At 41.0% G+C, this 15,301-nt stretch overlaps 1 protein-coding gene across 3 annotated transcripts; it reads left to right on the forward strand.

Annotated features, from left to right (window-relative positions):
- Positions 1-3,287: 3,287 nt before the first annotated feature.
- LOC143118758 (pyrethroid hydrolase Ces2e-like) lies at positions 3,288-15,072 on the forward strand. 3 transcript variants are annotated; one of them, XM_076279849.1, is made up of 13 exons: positions 3,288-3,481; positions 4,343-4,532; positions 6,043-6,181; positions 6,772-6,905; positions 7,208-7,361; positions 7,660-7,761; positions 7,854-7,952; positions 8,937-9,080; positions 11,077-11,154; positions 11,238-11,382; positions 12,315-12,464; positions 12,574-12,646; positions 14,552-15,072. In XM_076279849.1, exons 1-13 carry the CDS (start codon positions 3,415-3,417, stop codon positions 14,730-14,732), a joined length of 1,656 nt encoding a protein of 551 aa, XP_076135964.1. In that variant the 5' UTR covers positions 3,288-3,414; the 3' UTR covers positions 14,733-15,072. The 3 variants fall into 3 exon arrangements, with proteins under 3 accessions (XP_076135964.1, XP_076135965.1, XP_076135966.1); XM_076279850.1 differs by lacking the exon at positions 8,937-9,080; XM_076279851.1 differs by lacking the exon at positions 4,343-4,532.
- Positions 15,073-15,301: the final 229 nt, after the last annotated feature.

Raw genomic sequence — 15,301 nt, forward strand, 5'->3', positions numbered from 1 at the left:
CGTGAACGCGCGTGCACTGCTCTTAAGATGCTCTTAAGGGGAGCTGTCCACGTTAATAGTTCTGAAATATCCTCTGATTTGACGGTGATGTCAGGTGACTGCACGTCACAGCTATAGGCCTACCATTTAAACTTCGGATCTACACATTCATTCACATCAATACGAAAATAGAAACACTTTGACATCTGCATGTAAGCATCCCAAGTAGGTTATATACCACACAGAGACATAAATAATTGTAATTATTTTAAGATTAGATTGTTGCACCATGCAATAATTTTTCGCGGTGCCACTTAAGAACACGTTTGAAGATAAGAAAGAAGTCGAGTAAGAAAGAGAGGAAATGTGTAGGCTTAGATTTTGATGCAGTAGGCCTAGGCTACAGACTAAACCACATGTTGCTTTCTCTGCTTTTTACCTCATAGGCCTAATAAAATATTCACTTAGCAAAGATAATGTCAAACTATTCTGGCAACGTCTCGTTTCATAACTTGATTGCATTTTTGTCCGCTTTTCATCACATTATTATGACCATTAAATGTAGGCTATTTTGCACGCTAAAATCTGATTCATCACAGGTAAACACAATAAAGAATGGGAACGTAAATTGGATTATGTATTCTAAGTTGTAATTCCTCTGTATGTCCTGTTGGTGACCTCAGTGAGAAGTACTGTTAAGACGCTCTTAGCCGGTAACGAGTACTCTGGAGCACTCGTAGATCTACGAGTGTTTTCACGATGCTCTTAAGCTACGATAGTTTCGGGAAACAGTCGGCAAATCTTAAGACGTTCGTAAGAGGGACTTTACGACGCTCTTAGGCTTAAGATGCTTTCGGGGAAGTGGGCCCAGGCTACTTTGGACTGTCTTTAGACTTTGAATAAGCAAACCACAGTTCCACCTGCAAGGTCCTAAATTGAAACGAGCGATGATGGTCCCGAATTAAAGAACGTCTCAGAATGCCACACATGCAAAGCATAACCAGCGACAAGCAACGAGTGACAGACAGAGTGTGATGTCACTTAGGCCACCAGAGGCTGTTTTTGAGTCACACCGTTGCAAATTTCATATGATGCATCATTCCACAAAATGGTTTGTTTTCTCTATCATCAAGTTATTCAATAGGCTAAGCATATAGCCTTGACTCAAAACAGCTGTTAGGATTATGTAATTTTGATAAAAAATGTAAAAAATGTCACATGTAGCCATGCTTAAATTCTGCTCACTTCACAGTTATTATATTATTATATTATCTGTAGGCCTATTCATTATTGAATGCTTACCTGGAATTATGTTTTTCCCTATTCTATTTTCAAAGCAGGCCTACCTTCAGGCATGTAATTGGGCTACAGGCATAGCATGTTTGAACAGGCACTGCACTATTAGAAGTAAAACACTGAAATACAGCACTCAATCACCTTAACTAATAACACAGAAAAACATGACTTGAGTCATGAAAATCACCAACATCAATATCCCTATCAATATCCTATCAAGTCACTGGGTTTCTATAAATGTGGGCTCATCATCTGACCAATTACATATTATTGTTATTGCCATTATCATTATTATTTTAATGCCCACTAGCGATATTTATGTTCTGCTCAAACATGTTATGTTTTTTTAGATTACAATTATTTAGCATGCAGCTCTTTAAAGGGACACCAGGCAACATTTTCGTGTTAATTAATCATCTGTATCTGTAAGTCTGTATATGGTTAACCCTGTACTTTCTAGCATGGTCCTCTCATCTCATATTTGGTGATCATCACTTAGGCCTACCTGCCCTATGTGCCTCCTCCTGGTCCACATTTTCGTCATGTTCTGGAGGCTTGTGACTGCTCCTCATCTTAAATGTAATGTAATTATGAAACATTGCCATTAATAGGCTAAAATATGAGTCTGATTAATTAATCAATTCGCTTACACAGTGTCATGTCATCTTTATCACAGAAAGTTTCTGTCTCACCTGCTGGTTGGCTTTTCACAGCCAACCCTGCAGTGATGTGCTGCCCTTTGCTGCCTCCAATTGTCTCTCCCTCTCCTGAATCCGCCTCTTTTTAGTGGGCATCTTGGCTTCAAACAATACCCAAAATAGTGAATAGGATTTAAGCATTTAACCATTTTGAATAAAATAATTAATGTGATGCATTACTTCCATCATTCATTCTAATTGCTAAAACAAAATGTGAGAAAGTAACTATCAGCATACATGTAGCTTAGTTTGCCTAATGCAGGGGTGGGCAAACATTTTGGCTCAAGGGCCACATTGGGTTTTGAAAATTGGTCGGCGGGCCGCACAGTAGGCTAGCATAATGTTCAAATTGGTTCTGCTGCAAAGGAGATAACTAAGAGTAGGCCTATCATCTCTATTTAACATGATGTTTTGACATTGTAAACGTTCTCTAAGAGTGAAAAGCACTTTGCGGTAAAGCTAACCAATGTCGTCTCTGTCACAGGAAAAAAATAGCTAGTGTGACGGGCCGGATGAAAGTGCTTGGTGCGCGGGCCGCAGTTTGCCTACCCCTGGCCTAATGCCTAGGCTACCAAAACTGGCTATGTGGTAACGGGCTGCTGCGAGCTATCTGTCTGATTATTTAGGCTAAACGTGGCAAACTCAGCCAAGTAGCCTACATCTGGATTTATGAAGATTTGAATTGATTTCATAAAACTTGATGATGATCGTTCGTTTGTTATACATCACAAACTCACTTTTTCCGACAACGTGGTTTCGCGACAATCTCTTTCTAATATAAGGCCGCTCATGCAGGCTCAGCTCAGGTGCCGGTCGCGTGCAGCGCTTCAGCCACGTAAACAGTTCCCCTACTGACTTTCACTTTCGGTGCCCGAATGGAAGTGAATGAGGCTTTGCGATTTTTTTTATCTAGGCCTATACGTGAAATTCTGCATCCATTGTACGATTTATTTATTTATTTATTTTATCCTCGGAAGGGCAACGTGAGTCGAGAAGGCCATATGGGCAGTTGCCCGGGCAACCTGAGCAACCCCCCTGTGCACGTCCCTGTTAGTCACAATGAATTTGCAGGGCTTTGAGTCATATTAGACATGCAAGTGTTTTTTTTTCTCCTCTATTATTATTTCTGATTAATTACTTTTGGTTTTTCAATGTGTACTCAATACTACGTTTCAAGAGGAATGGAGCATTGTCTAAAAATGGGCGCCCTTCCTAAATGTTAAATCCCTTGGCCCCGTGGAAATCCTAGGTTGAGAAACTACATGAGCTCATTGCCATGCCCACATTTCACTGTGCGTGTGACAGTCCCTTTTACAACACGGAAACAATAGCTTAGTAGAGCAAAGGATGGGTAGGTTACTGACTACTTGAAAAGTAGCCTACGTCGCTATAAAAGTCCGTGCAGTTGCTTACTTTCGGTCCACAACAGACACTGACAACTATGGCTCTCGTGATAAGGATAATTTTCCTAGCAAGTGTTGCGTATTTAACTTCAACAGCGCACGATGGTAAGTTCAGTAAGTTCAGGTGAACTGTCGTAAAACGTTGTTGTTAAACGTCACTCCCTTCGTCGAATGGTGCACTCTTAATGTATTGTCCCTATCTGGACACATAGATGTGTTAACAATGGAAGTTGTGTTGATTTTAACACATTCGTTTTAAGCGTGTGTGTGTTTACAATAGTATCCATACCCAATACAGCATGAGTGATGTGCAACTGTCAGTATCGCAAAATAGTCTACGTATTCAGTAGGGGCGAATTCTCCAATGTGCGTAAGGGTGCGTAAAAAGCGCGTATAGCGTACTGTACTAAGCGCTTTTTAGCCTGTGCAAATTCTCCCCTTACTTCACCCTTTAATTCTCCAATTCTCCCATTTACAGTAGGCCGTTCGCTATTCAGTTTACCATGCAAACGTTTTCAAAACCAAAGACTGGTTTGTGTTCTTTCTGGATTTAAATGTCATTCAGAAGGTCAATGAAAACGTTTAGTGTTTTTATATCAACCTAAATTAACGATGTGGTGGATCGGTCTGGTTCTATTTTAAATCACGCCTTTTTCATAAGAATGCCTTGATTTCAAACTTGCACGCTGTGGGTTTGACATCAGTTGGAATGGGAAAATGTGCGTAACTGAAACGTTATGTAAAAAAGGGCGTAAAAAGGGCTTACGTGTGATTTACATGCAAATGGGATAATTCGCCCCTAACACACTGAAGTCTCAGCAACATGCTGGAAAACAAGGTTGACCTAATACTGTATGTAAGAATTCAAGCAAAGGTAGATGTTTGCCCATATTATGTCTATTCAATAGGCTAGACTAGGCTAAACATGATCCTGCCAATGTTGTTGTGTTGTCTGGACAACTACAGGACCACTGATCCACACCAAGCTGGGAGCCCTCAGAGGCGAGTACTTGCGAGTGAGGGGAAAGACGACAGTGGTGCACTCCTACCTGGGCGTGCCCTTTGCTAAGCCACCTGTGGGACCCCTCAGGTTGGCCCCACCCCAACCTGTGCAGGGATGGGAGGGAGTCAGGGATGCCACCAAGCAACCATTTATGTAAGTTAATCAGGCCACACTTATAGATAGATAGATAGATAGATAGATAGATACTTTATTGATCCCCAAGGGGAAATTCAGGGGGTCTCAGTAGCATATAGACATCACACACAACATGCACTTACAGCAGAAATGGTAAATATAAGTATAAGTATAAACATATAACCAAACTCCACTGTACAATAGAGACAGTAGGAGATAAGAAAAACTAACAAAACTAAATACTAAATATACTATATAAATTAAATGTAAAAAATCCAGTGTGCTTGAGGGTGATCAAGCATGAGACGCTTGTAGTGACAGGACCTGTATTTCTGTGTGCATGGTGAGGTGCTCAAAAGAGTGAGTGTCATGGTGGGCTGCCTACAGAGATCGTTTTTTTACACTCATGGAAAGGGCAGCTAGCGGTCGTGAGGAGATGACTGCTGAATGTGACTAAAAATGTTATTGGTGACTTTTGCTGAATTGTGGGTAGGAAGGACTAAATGACCGACTTGGCTTGACATTTTTTCACCTGTTAAATTGTGACATTAGAGCTGAAAGTATGATTCCAACAGAAGTGGTGTACCCATAAAAGTTCATCGTTGAAGTTCATCACCATTCATTTCCCAAATGTAAAAAAAGCAAAGCAATAAATACATCCAAAACTATTTTGTTACTAACTACAAATACTGGCTTATGAAATTTAACAAAATAAAATACAAAATACTGATGTAAAAAATGTATTTAATTAAAATACAAGTAATTAGTCATTTGAAAATACAAAAATACAAACACAATAATCATGATATACTTTTAAAAGAAACAGCAAGGCATATTATTGAAAACCTATCCCCAAGAGACAAGAACTATTTTCTGATTGGCTGGCAGGGGGCTGTTAATTCTGTGCATTGGAGCTCCTATGAAGTAGATCTGGTACAAAAATGTAATTGCCCATTTCAATGTAAACAATGATGGCTTTGCAACAGTGGAATCAACTGTAACAAATCAAACTACCCACCATAATTTTCCGTAACCAATGAAAGTAGTACAACAAATTGAACAGGTCGGCCTCTGTTTAAACTGAACTGCATTTCCCTTTTTGTGCTATAATGCATGCCTATTGCCTACATACTGTACATGACTGGCAACATGGGGGACAAAGAAAATAACATCGCTGTCCCTATATAGAGAATTAATTAACTTGGTGGAGAAAACTCCACTCTGTTTCGCATCAGAGAGGTCTTCATCTCCGTCTCCATTATTTCCGCATATCAGGACACCTTGGACACCCACTACCACCTGCGATCCCTTACATAAATCCCCATGTCAAATTCATTAAGTGATGTAATACTGTCCTAGCATCTGCTAATTAGCATCTGCTAATACAATTCAATATAAACATAAATATAAACGAATGTGATGTCATGTGCAATCACTGACTGCACCTTTAATGACTGAACTACACAAACGATGTGTCCACAATCACCCAATATGAGTGAGGGCAGTCTAATGTCTGATTTGTTCTCAGGTGTATACAAGACCGGCAGATGTCTTTAAATTTGTCAGAATCTGTTGGCATGATTATGGAGATTCCTGAGGTGTCTGAGGATTGTCTCTATCTCAATGTTTACACTCCTGCCTATCCTGCTGAAGATGCCAAGTTACCGGTGAGTTTAATCATAGAGTGACAGTATAAGCACAGTTTAATCTGTGTTTTAGAAGTTTTGTTCTGTAATCAATTCATTGCCATGGTCATTGCCGTGTCTGTCTAACCTAGCGTTCATGGGCTTCGGAAAAACCTTTCTCCGAGTGAAAACATCATCATTCCGCGTCATTCACGTCATTTAATGTGTGAGTCAGAGGTCGGAAACTGGGGCTAGATTTTGCTAACAGAGTTGCCCAGTTAGGGGCTCGTCATCACTTTTGTCGTCACGTTGTAGTTCGTTTGTAGTCCATGTGGCCTTTCATGTCCAACAGTTTTAATGTGAACTTGGGAATTTGCCCTTTTTATCACTTGAAAAGCTGCATATCTTTCTTTCACGAGCATCTTACACTATATGTTAAGCAAATACAGTTGTTTGTTTAGGATTAGTGAGTGTATGTTTTAACCTTTGTTGTGGCATCCGTGTTTGTCACACATTCGATGGCAAAGCACTTGAACACTTGCTGTCGGAAAAACAAAGTAGCCATGGGGGCGGTCCTTGTCATTCCGAGGTGCTCTGAATGCACCCTAAGTTCATGTGTTGCTGTCATCCAGGTCATGGTGTGGATCCATGGGGGAGGGTTAGCCATGGGCTCCGCCTCCTTTTATGATGGATCTGTCCTGGCAGCCTATCAGAATGTGGTGGTGGTGCTGATTCAGTACAGATTGGGAATGCTTGGCTTCTTCAGGTGAGCCTGTAGTCAGTGCCATGGTCCTTTACACCTTTAGTCAGTCAATAAATAGAATGTGCCCTGTATGGTGTGGTGGTCATAATGCATTTGTGTATATAGTTCTTTACACTTCCTTTAATACATAACAAACTCCTGGTAAAATTGTGTAATCAGCAGCCTTACCTGTAACGAAAATACTCTACAATAACCTCTTTTTAATGTTGGTTGCTTTTTGTTTGAATTCGTTCTGGTGATGATTCTGTGTATGGAATAGCACAGCTGGAGTCACAGCACAGTTTCTTGTTTTGTCTGCTACCAAGCACTGGGGATGATAACGCCCCTGGAAACTGGGGACTCTTGGACCAGGTGGCTGCACTGCGGTGGGTCCAGGAGAACATCCAGAGCTTTGGAGGGGACCCCTCGTCTGTCACCATATTTGGAGAGTCCGCAGGGGGGGCGAGCGTGTCACTGCAGGTGGGCTTCTGAGCTAAGATGCTGTGTGTTTGCCATGAAAACCTGAATCCTACTCCCAACCATTGTCTAAGAAAGGTTTCACTTTCTACATATAAACTGGTGTTTAACATTGTTTACTTTTGTTTACAAGAGTGTATACAATATTTACTTTTGTCACTGCATGTATTTTGCCATTGTATTTGTGTTTCTTTTACTTTCCATTAATGTCAATTTATGCATTAACTCATGCTACCTATATTAGCGTTGGACTGTTAGATAATCTTTGCATTAATAATATTTGTTGCATTGCTCCTCATAGCTTTTTTCACCCTTGAGCTCTGGGCTGTTCCATCAAGCTATTGCTGAGAGTGGCACTGCAGCCATGGATCTTGTCAGCTCAGAGCCTTTGGCCGTAGCCATGGTGATTACCTTCCAACTTCTGCACCTTGTTTAGCATTATGATACTGAGGTGTTGGGTGGTCACATGATCTCTCTGCTTGCTTTTTATTGTAGATGGTGGCCAATGCATCAAGCTGTGCTGGCACCAAGCCACACGAGATTGTGGACTGTGTCATGCAGATGTCAGCTGAGGACATTTTGAAGATTGCAAGGGTGAGACATTATGGCCCTTTACTCTTATAGAGGCAAAAAATTAAGGCCAAGATAAAAGTGGGTCATGGCTTTGTACTTTTTTATGCTTCTACAGACACAGACTGTAACTGTCGTACCATTGATGTCATGTCATACTGGTTCATTTCACAAATCAACAGGACTATTAGAATATATTCTAAATATTAGGCTACATAAAGTATAATCACGACTATCCTACTGATCTAGGGATACATTGTGGCTTTACTTTTCAATCCGCTATATAATGCATAATAGCCAATTAGGTTATAGTGGGGAAATGCATTCTGCATGTCTTTTTATGAGAAAGAGAATATAAATAACCTGTAAGAGAGCCCTAGCCTACTTCACAGAGAAGGAACAGCAGAACAATTGTTGATGTTTCTATGCAACATATGCATTAGGCCTACAAAACAACATAAGCTTCACATGGATGAAGAATCATATGATTAATGTGCCCTCTAGTGGCTGATACAAAACATTTGGAAGACAGCAACTGAGATCAAAAACCAAAGATCCTTGATTACTGACCACTTCAACGCTCTCTGGTAAAACACAGTAATATAGATGTGACCAGAGATGATGCCAGGCATATAGATATTACCAAATAAAACCAGAGATACCGATTACATAACGATGGGGAGAATCACGTGCCAAACTCTAAAAAGTGGCCAAGCTGGCAACAGAGCAATTGTCCCTTACAAACATCATAATAACAATAATAGTAAACAAAACACTAACATTGGAAGAGCATGAATTAAAACAATGTAGCCAAGTGATACTAGAACAATAATAACAATAATATTACAGTAAATTAAATATTTTTTTATATAAATATAATGTATTAGGGTGTCGTATATGAAGTGTGGCTCAGGTGGATAGGCTACATTTTGTTACCTAAAAGCCTTGGCCAGAATGCACAAATAATGGGTTTTCTAACATTTCTTTATAATATTCCAAATTTCACAGAGTCCAGAATTTATGTTCTTGGTGACAATTGATGGACATTTTTTACGCAAACCTCTGGAGGAGCTTTTCAAATCTCACGAATTCAGCAAAGTGCCATTAATTAATGGCATTACCAATGATGAATGTGGATGGTTAATGCCCTCGGTGAGTAGAGTCTGATAGGCCTACTGTAAAAATGGATTGTGTATGCAGTGTTTCCCACAGAACTGAATTCTATTTGTGGTGGTAGGTTTGCAGAATTATCTTGAATGCAACAGTTTTTAACAAATTAGAGCAGTGTGGTAATGATGCTAACCAGATTTAAGCACAGTTTAGTACAACCTGGAAAATCATTGTGTGGTGGTCAATGTTGATATTGTGGTGGGCCGCCACAAATAAGTCAATGTATGGGAAACACTGGTATGTTTTTTGAAGATAGTGTGGTCAATTATATTTTTCAAACTCATACAAAAATGTAATGCAGTTTGCCCACACTCATCATTCACTGTGTTGCTAATTTGCATTATTATGACCGCCGCGCAGCGAAGCGGCGGTCATATAGGTTTAGTCAGAATTTGTTTTTTTTGTTTTTTTCGCATGCCCAAATTTCCGTCAATGATTCCCGGGACACTGAAAGACCGGGGTACACGAAACTTGGTGGGCATGTAACCCCACATGGATAGCATGGAACCATCGTTTTTGATCTGTGGCCCCCCCGCTGGACTGCACCCCCGAAAGGAGGGTAGGGCAGACACAGTTGTCTGTGAATATCTCGAAAACCGTAGGGTTTAGGAGGACCTTTTTTTTTTGTATGTTGATCTTAAGGGGCCATGTCAACCCATTCCATAACCACTCATTTCATGTATAGCGCCACCTAGTTAAACACAAAAAAGTAAAAATTAGGTGTTGTAATTGAAGGTATCTGTGACCTAACATAGTCAAAACTGCACGAAATTGGAAGTGTAGGATCATTATGACACCATCTGTATGCATGCCAAGTTTTGTGGAATTCCGTTCATGGGGGGCCACACAATAAATTAATTTATGTTACTATACACCAACTGGCCTGTAGGTGGCCGGAGACAGTTTTCTGTGAATATCTCGAGAACCGTAGGGCCTAGGAGGTCCACCTTTTTTATGTATGTTGGTCTTAAGGGGGAATGTCAACCCATCCCATTACCACTTATTTCATGTATAGCGCCACCTAGTTAAAAATTAAAAAGCAAAAAATTAGGTGTTTTCATCACAATATCTCTGGCTGACAAGGTCAAAACTGCATGAAATTAAATGTGTAGGATCATTATGACACCCTCCGAATGCATGCCAAGTTTTGTGTACTTTCGTTCATGGGGGGCTTTACAATAAAATAATTTATGTGTTCATTTAGTGACGTACACCAACAAGGATTCCCGGGACACTGAAAGACCGGGGTACACAAAACTTGGTGGGCATGTACCCCCACATGGATAGCATGGAACCGTCATTTTTCGTTTTGATCTGTAGCCCCCCCGCTTGACTGGACCCCCCGAAAGGAGGGTAGGGCAGACACAGTTCTCTGTGAATATCTTGAGAACTGTAGGGCCTGTAGGGCCCTTTTTTTCCGTATGTTTGCCTCCAGGGGTCATGTTAACCCATTTCATGTGCACACATGTGCACAAACAGATACACACACACACATACGTATGACACATACTCACACAGTAGACATATGTACGCTTGCATGCACAGGCACATACGCAGGCACACACACAAGCACACACACACACACACACACACCCACACACACACACACACACACACACACACCCACACACATAACATAAACATAACACAAACAATCAAGAATTTCTCAGAATTATGAACAGGCAAGATGGAGGTGGGGTTGTATAAAATTAATTTTACATGTGAAATCTATGAACTAATCATGTTTTGGTACTTGTTGTCTAGCAGATACCAAGAATTGAGTGTGGATAATGCAATTTAGTGAGACAGTTAGAATCATATAGGCCTTTCAGCGTGATTTCTTTTTGTGGAAAAAATGTCCTGGACTGGGCGGCGGTCATATTTTGTACCGCTCTGCGGTACATCTAGTTCTAAACTGTTGTCTTGGGAGAGAAAGGTGGTCTTTGTTGACATGCTTTTTGTTGATTTATTCTTCAAGTTCATGGCACCACCTGGCTGGACAGATGGGATGGATCTAGAGACTGCCAAACAGATCGTCACCCCCTTCCTCCTACATGTATGCCTCATCATGATCCTCTGAATCAGGCAACAACAGTGTTTGAAGACTGAAACTGAAATAATTCAAATGTGTCTTTGTAGTCAGGAGCCAGTGAGATTGACTTCATTTTGGAAGAGTATCTGGGCAATGGAGAGGACATGTTGAAAAACAGGGATGCATTTACAGAGGTCTTTGCAGATGTAGTCTTCAATATACCTGCCATCAAGCTATCAAAAGCTCACAGAGGTAAGAGTGCAACCTAGGCCATGCAACACATACCAAGCTGTGCAGAGGGTTAACTTCACTTCCTTAAGAGATTATAACTGATGGAAGTGGCATACTCCTATGTGTGTCATTGACGCATGTTATCATATGTTGGGAGACACACGACACCCCCCGCATGCCGTGTTGATTACGCAATTCTCGTCACGTTCCGCGTACGCGGGACACAGACACAGGACTATATTCAGGCCCTGAGGCTTCTAGTGCACTGGGTTTATCTGTTAGCTTGCTTGGCTCCCATGCATATGTCTTTAGGTGTGAGTCCAGCATATGTGCTTCCTTCAAGAAGGTTGTTGTGTGTCATGCTGTCATGTTGTGGTTTAAGCACTGCCTAAAAATGCAGTTCAACGTCAAAGGCCATGAAACCCTAACTGCAGTATTGCTATGGAAATAAATTCCATACCAATAGTTTGAATATTATCACCATGATCCTACCGGTTCAACTGTTTATGCTGATACATGTTTTCATTGATTAGGGAGGCATTAGGGAAGATGGTGTTTGTCAGTGAAGGGTCAGTATGAAAGATGGTGTTTGTCAGTGAAGGGTCAGTAGAATGACTGTCTCAATGTGGTGCACCACTGGGTCAACTGCTCAAGTATCACCGGTCATCTGGTTCTGAAGCACATTCAACGTTCAAAATTAATTCAGATATGGACATCATTTCAACGTCTTATTTGTCACAAAATGACATGCACTCATTTACGAATAGTGTGTATTTAGCCTTAAATAATCAGTGAAGGATTTGCAGAGAAGTTGAAGTGCTTGGGTCAAAGCTGGGGGAATTCCAGACAAAGAATAGTTGCAGCTCATTGGCATCATCTAGTGGCGTCAGTCATGTCTCTCTCTCTCTGTCTCTCTCTCTCTCTTTCTCTCTCTCTCTCGCAAACACACACAGATTCTGGTGCACCTATATACATGTATGAGTTCCAGCATCCTCCAAGATTCCTTTCGTACAAGCGCCCAAGCTTTGTCAAAGTGGACCACGGAGATGAACTTGCCTTTGTCTTTGGAGGCTGCTTCACGAAAGGCCATGTCAAAATAAATGGTAAGATATATTTATTCTGACAATTGCCACATACCACTTGACTGCTTTGTCTCAGGTTCATCTTCAAAACGTTCACACAAACTTTTGCTATTTTTTTGTGTTGTATCAGGTTCGTTCACTGAAGAGGAAGACGAGCTTTGTACGACAGTGATGTCATACTGGGGCAACTTCGCTCGCACTGGGTATGTCAGCAAAAGATTTTCAGTCAAATATTTATGTATCAAATATTTCTTTAAGAAATAAAAGCCACTCTGTATGACCAACTTTATGGCCAAGATTATGATGAAACTGCAAATGCTAGAGGGACATAAGTACATTAAATGACAGAGTACAACACACAACATTAAATCTTGTGTCAACAATTCCCGGGCCACTGAAAGACAGGGCTGCACAAAACTTGGTTTTTCGTTTTGATCCTTCGCCCACTCGCCACACCGGGCCGCCCGAAAGGAGGGTAGGCCGGACATAGTTTTCTGTGAATATCTCAAGAACCGAGGGCCTAGGATGACTAACTTTTTTCGTATGTTTGTCTCAAGGGGCCATGTCAACCCATCCCATATCCACTCATTTGAGGTATAGCGCCACCTAGTTAAAAATGAAAAAGCAAAAATGAGGCGTTGTAATCGCAGGTATCTCTGGCTCAAAACTGCACAAAATTTCAAGTGCAGGATCATTATAACACCCTCTGAATGCATGGCAAGTTTTGTGGATTTCCGTTCATGGGGGGCCATACAATAAATGAATATACAGTATGTGTTCATTTAGTGTGACTAATGACCGAGGGCACCTGCAGGTTGGCCCATGGATCGGGTGGGTGTGGGTGAGATTTACAGGTAATATAATGGCTTGTGGGTGGGTCGAGTCAAATTCGCTAGATAGCAACGTTCTGGGTTAACATATTCATGTGTGTTTGTGGTAGGCTAGTGAGATTTTCCCTCTTCCATTCCTCTCTCCTTCTCCATCTCTGTCTGTGTCTCAAATGCACATGCACACCACAGTTGATTGGATACAAAAATACCCCATTGGAGGGGGACAAAGTCTATCCATATACCGGTAAATAAATTGTTTCTAATTATCCAGATGATAGCCTAAATTAGCTTCTGTTTCATAAAACACCTGATGTAAACGAATGGTTCAGTGTTTGCACAGAATCAGAATTTGTACAGAAACAGATATACATGCCAGTTATGTATCCACCACCTCCAAAACACCAAAACTGCTGTCAGATTATGATGTTCTAAGGATACAAGTTTCCTATTGTGTATCAACAATACTCTAACAGTTTATGTGATGTGCTAATCACAAAATTTCTTCCCTAGCAACTTGACAACAGCTAGTTGGGATGTAGGCTATTCAACTAACCCGCTTGCTTGCGAGACTCCGTAGCTGTAGTGTGCACCCATTTCCTTTTTTGGGTTTTGGGTTGCCAGATTTTCAAACAAAAAGGTTTAAAGAAAGTAAGTAATTTTGTATGTGTAGGGTGTATTTCATACACTATCAGGCAACCTGGGGAATATCAGACTAACAACAAAAAAAAAAGAATGGATCAGTGATTTAAAAATTAAGTTTGAAATTTGCAAATTGACTGCACACAATTTGAAGTGTAGGATCATTATGACACCCTCTGAATGCATGCCAAGTTTCATGGAATTCCTTTCATGGGTGGCCATATCAGCTACACACACATGCACGCACACCCTCACCACCCTGGAATATGCAATGACTTCCAAACCTTGGGAAGGCTGATTCATGTTAATGTTCTGCTGCATTCTGAAGAGCCGTATAATAATTACATTTAACAATATTCAGCAGAATGCAAGCGATATGACAGATATTGCTAACAGTACCCTTAACTGAAAATCTGTCTTCCTTTTCCTAGTCAGGTGCTGCAGGAATATTTCTTTTAGCTAATTTGCAGAAAGACTCTGTGACGCTATCAGTGACTTGGCATAATGTTACCTTCACTTTTTAGTGCTAAAGGTCCTAGATGTGTGTGTATTCCCTGCTTAAATATATGCTTAATGTGGCATTTGTGTGTGTTTGTGTGCTTGTGTGTATGTGTGTGTGTGTGTGTTGTCCTTTTTCAGATCTCCCAATGGTCCTGGGTTGACCCACTGGCCGATGTACGGTGCTGGGGAAGAGTACTTGGGGATCGGGCTGAAGCAGCAGGTGGGAAGCCACCTGAGGGCCAACCGCTTCACCTTCATGACGGAGACTCTTCCCAAGAAGATCCAACAGCAGAAGCAGCAGCGCAGTGACGAACTGTAGAGAGACATCGTCAGCTCCAATCTCTCTTCACATGAGAACAACACTCCCATTTCAAAGGACATAGGAATTTGTTATGAAAACATAAAAGTGAAACCAATATCTTAGTGCCATTGTTGATGGAGGGATGGAATGGAAGGATGGAATGGAAAAACACAATTCTTTAATCAGAGTTCTATCATGGCCAGTTGCAGTCATCTGTTTGTGTTCTCTGTGTGAGGCAACCCTCAGAAACCTCATGTATAAGTCTATGGGCCCTATCATGACATTCTAAAGTGCATCGTCACTCGTCAAAAGTCTATTCAAATTTAGTAGGATGTCCAGTTCACATTGGGAGGGGTTTCGTTCTCAAAAGTGGAGCGCATGGCGTAACAAGGTGTTCCTAGGTCTTTTAATCAGTCATATGGGTGTGTTTGGGGCGTAACATCATTTTAAACCAATGAGAATGACATCTGTCATTCCCTTTAACGGCGCAACGCGCGATATGTCAAATAAATGCATCGGTATTTTGGCATTCAACGGCGCATTTGAAGGAGGCTGCTTGCAAGACCGTATGGAATAGTCATTCTTAA

The sequence above is a fragment of the Alosa pseudoharengus genome, unplaced genomic scaffold, assembly GCF_046254945.1.
Source record: "Alosa pseudoharengus isolate Yale_2024_CS ecotype anadromous, Long Island Sound unplaced genomic scaffold, YU_APseudo_1.1 YU_APseudo_1.1_scf_12, whole genome shotgun sequence".
Taxonomy (NCBI): domain Eukaryota; kingdom Metazoa; phylum Chordata; class Actinopteri; order Clupeiformes; family Clupeidae; genus Alosa; species Alosa pseudoharengus.

Excerpts from the sequence above, each read along its gene's own strand:
- LOC143118758 (XM_076279849.1), top strand. The coding sequence starts at position 3,415 with ATGGCTCTCGTGATAAGGATAATTTTCCTAGCAAGTGTTGCGTATTTA. Across the intron at positions 12,465-12,573 it reads AGGCCATGTCAAAATAAATG|GTTCGTTCACTGAAGAGGAA; the intron begins GTAAGATATATT and ends GTGTTGTATCAG. Across the intron at positions 12,647-14,551 it reads GGCAACTTCGCTCGCACTGG|ATCTCCCAATGGTCCTGGGT; the intron begins GTATGTCAGCAA and ends GTCCTTTTTCAG.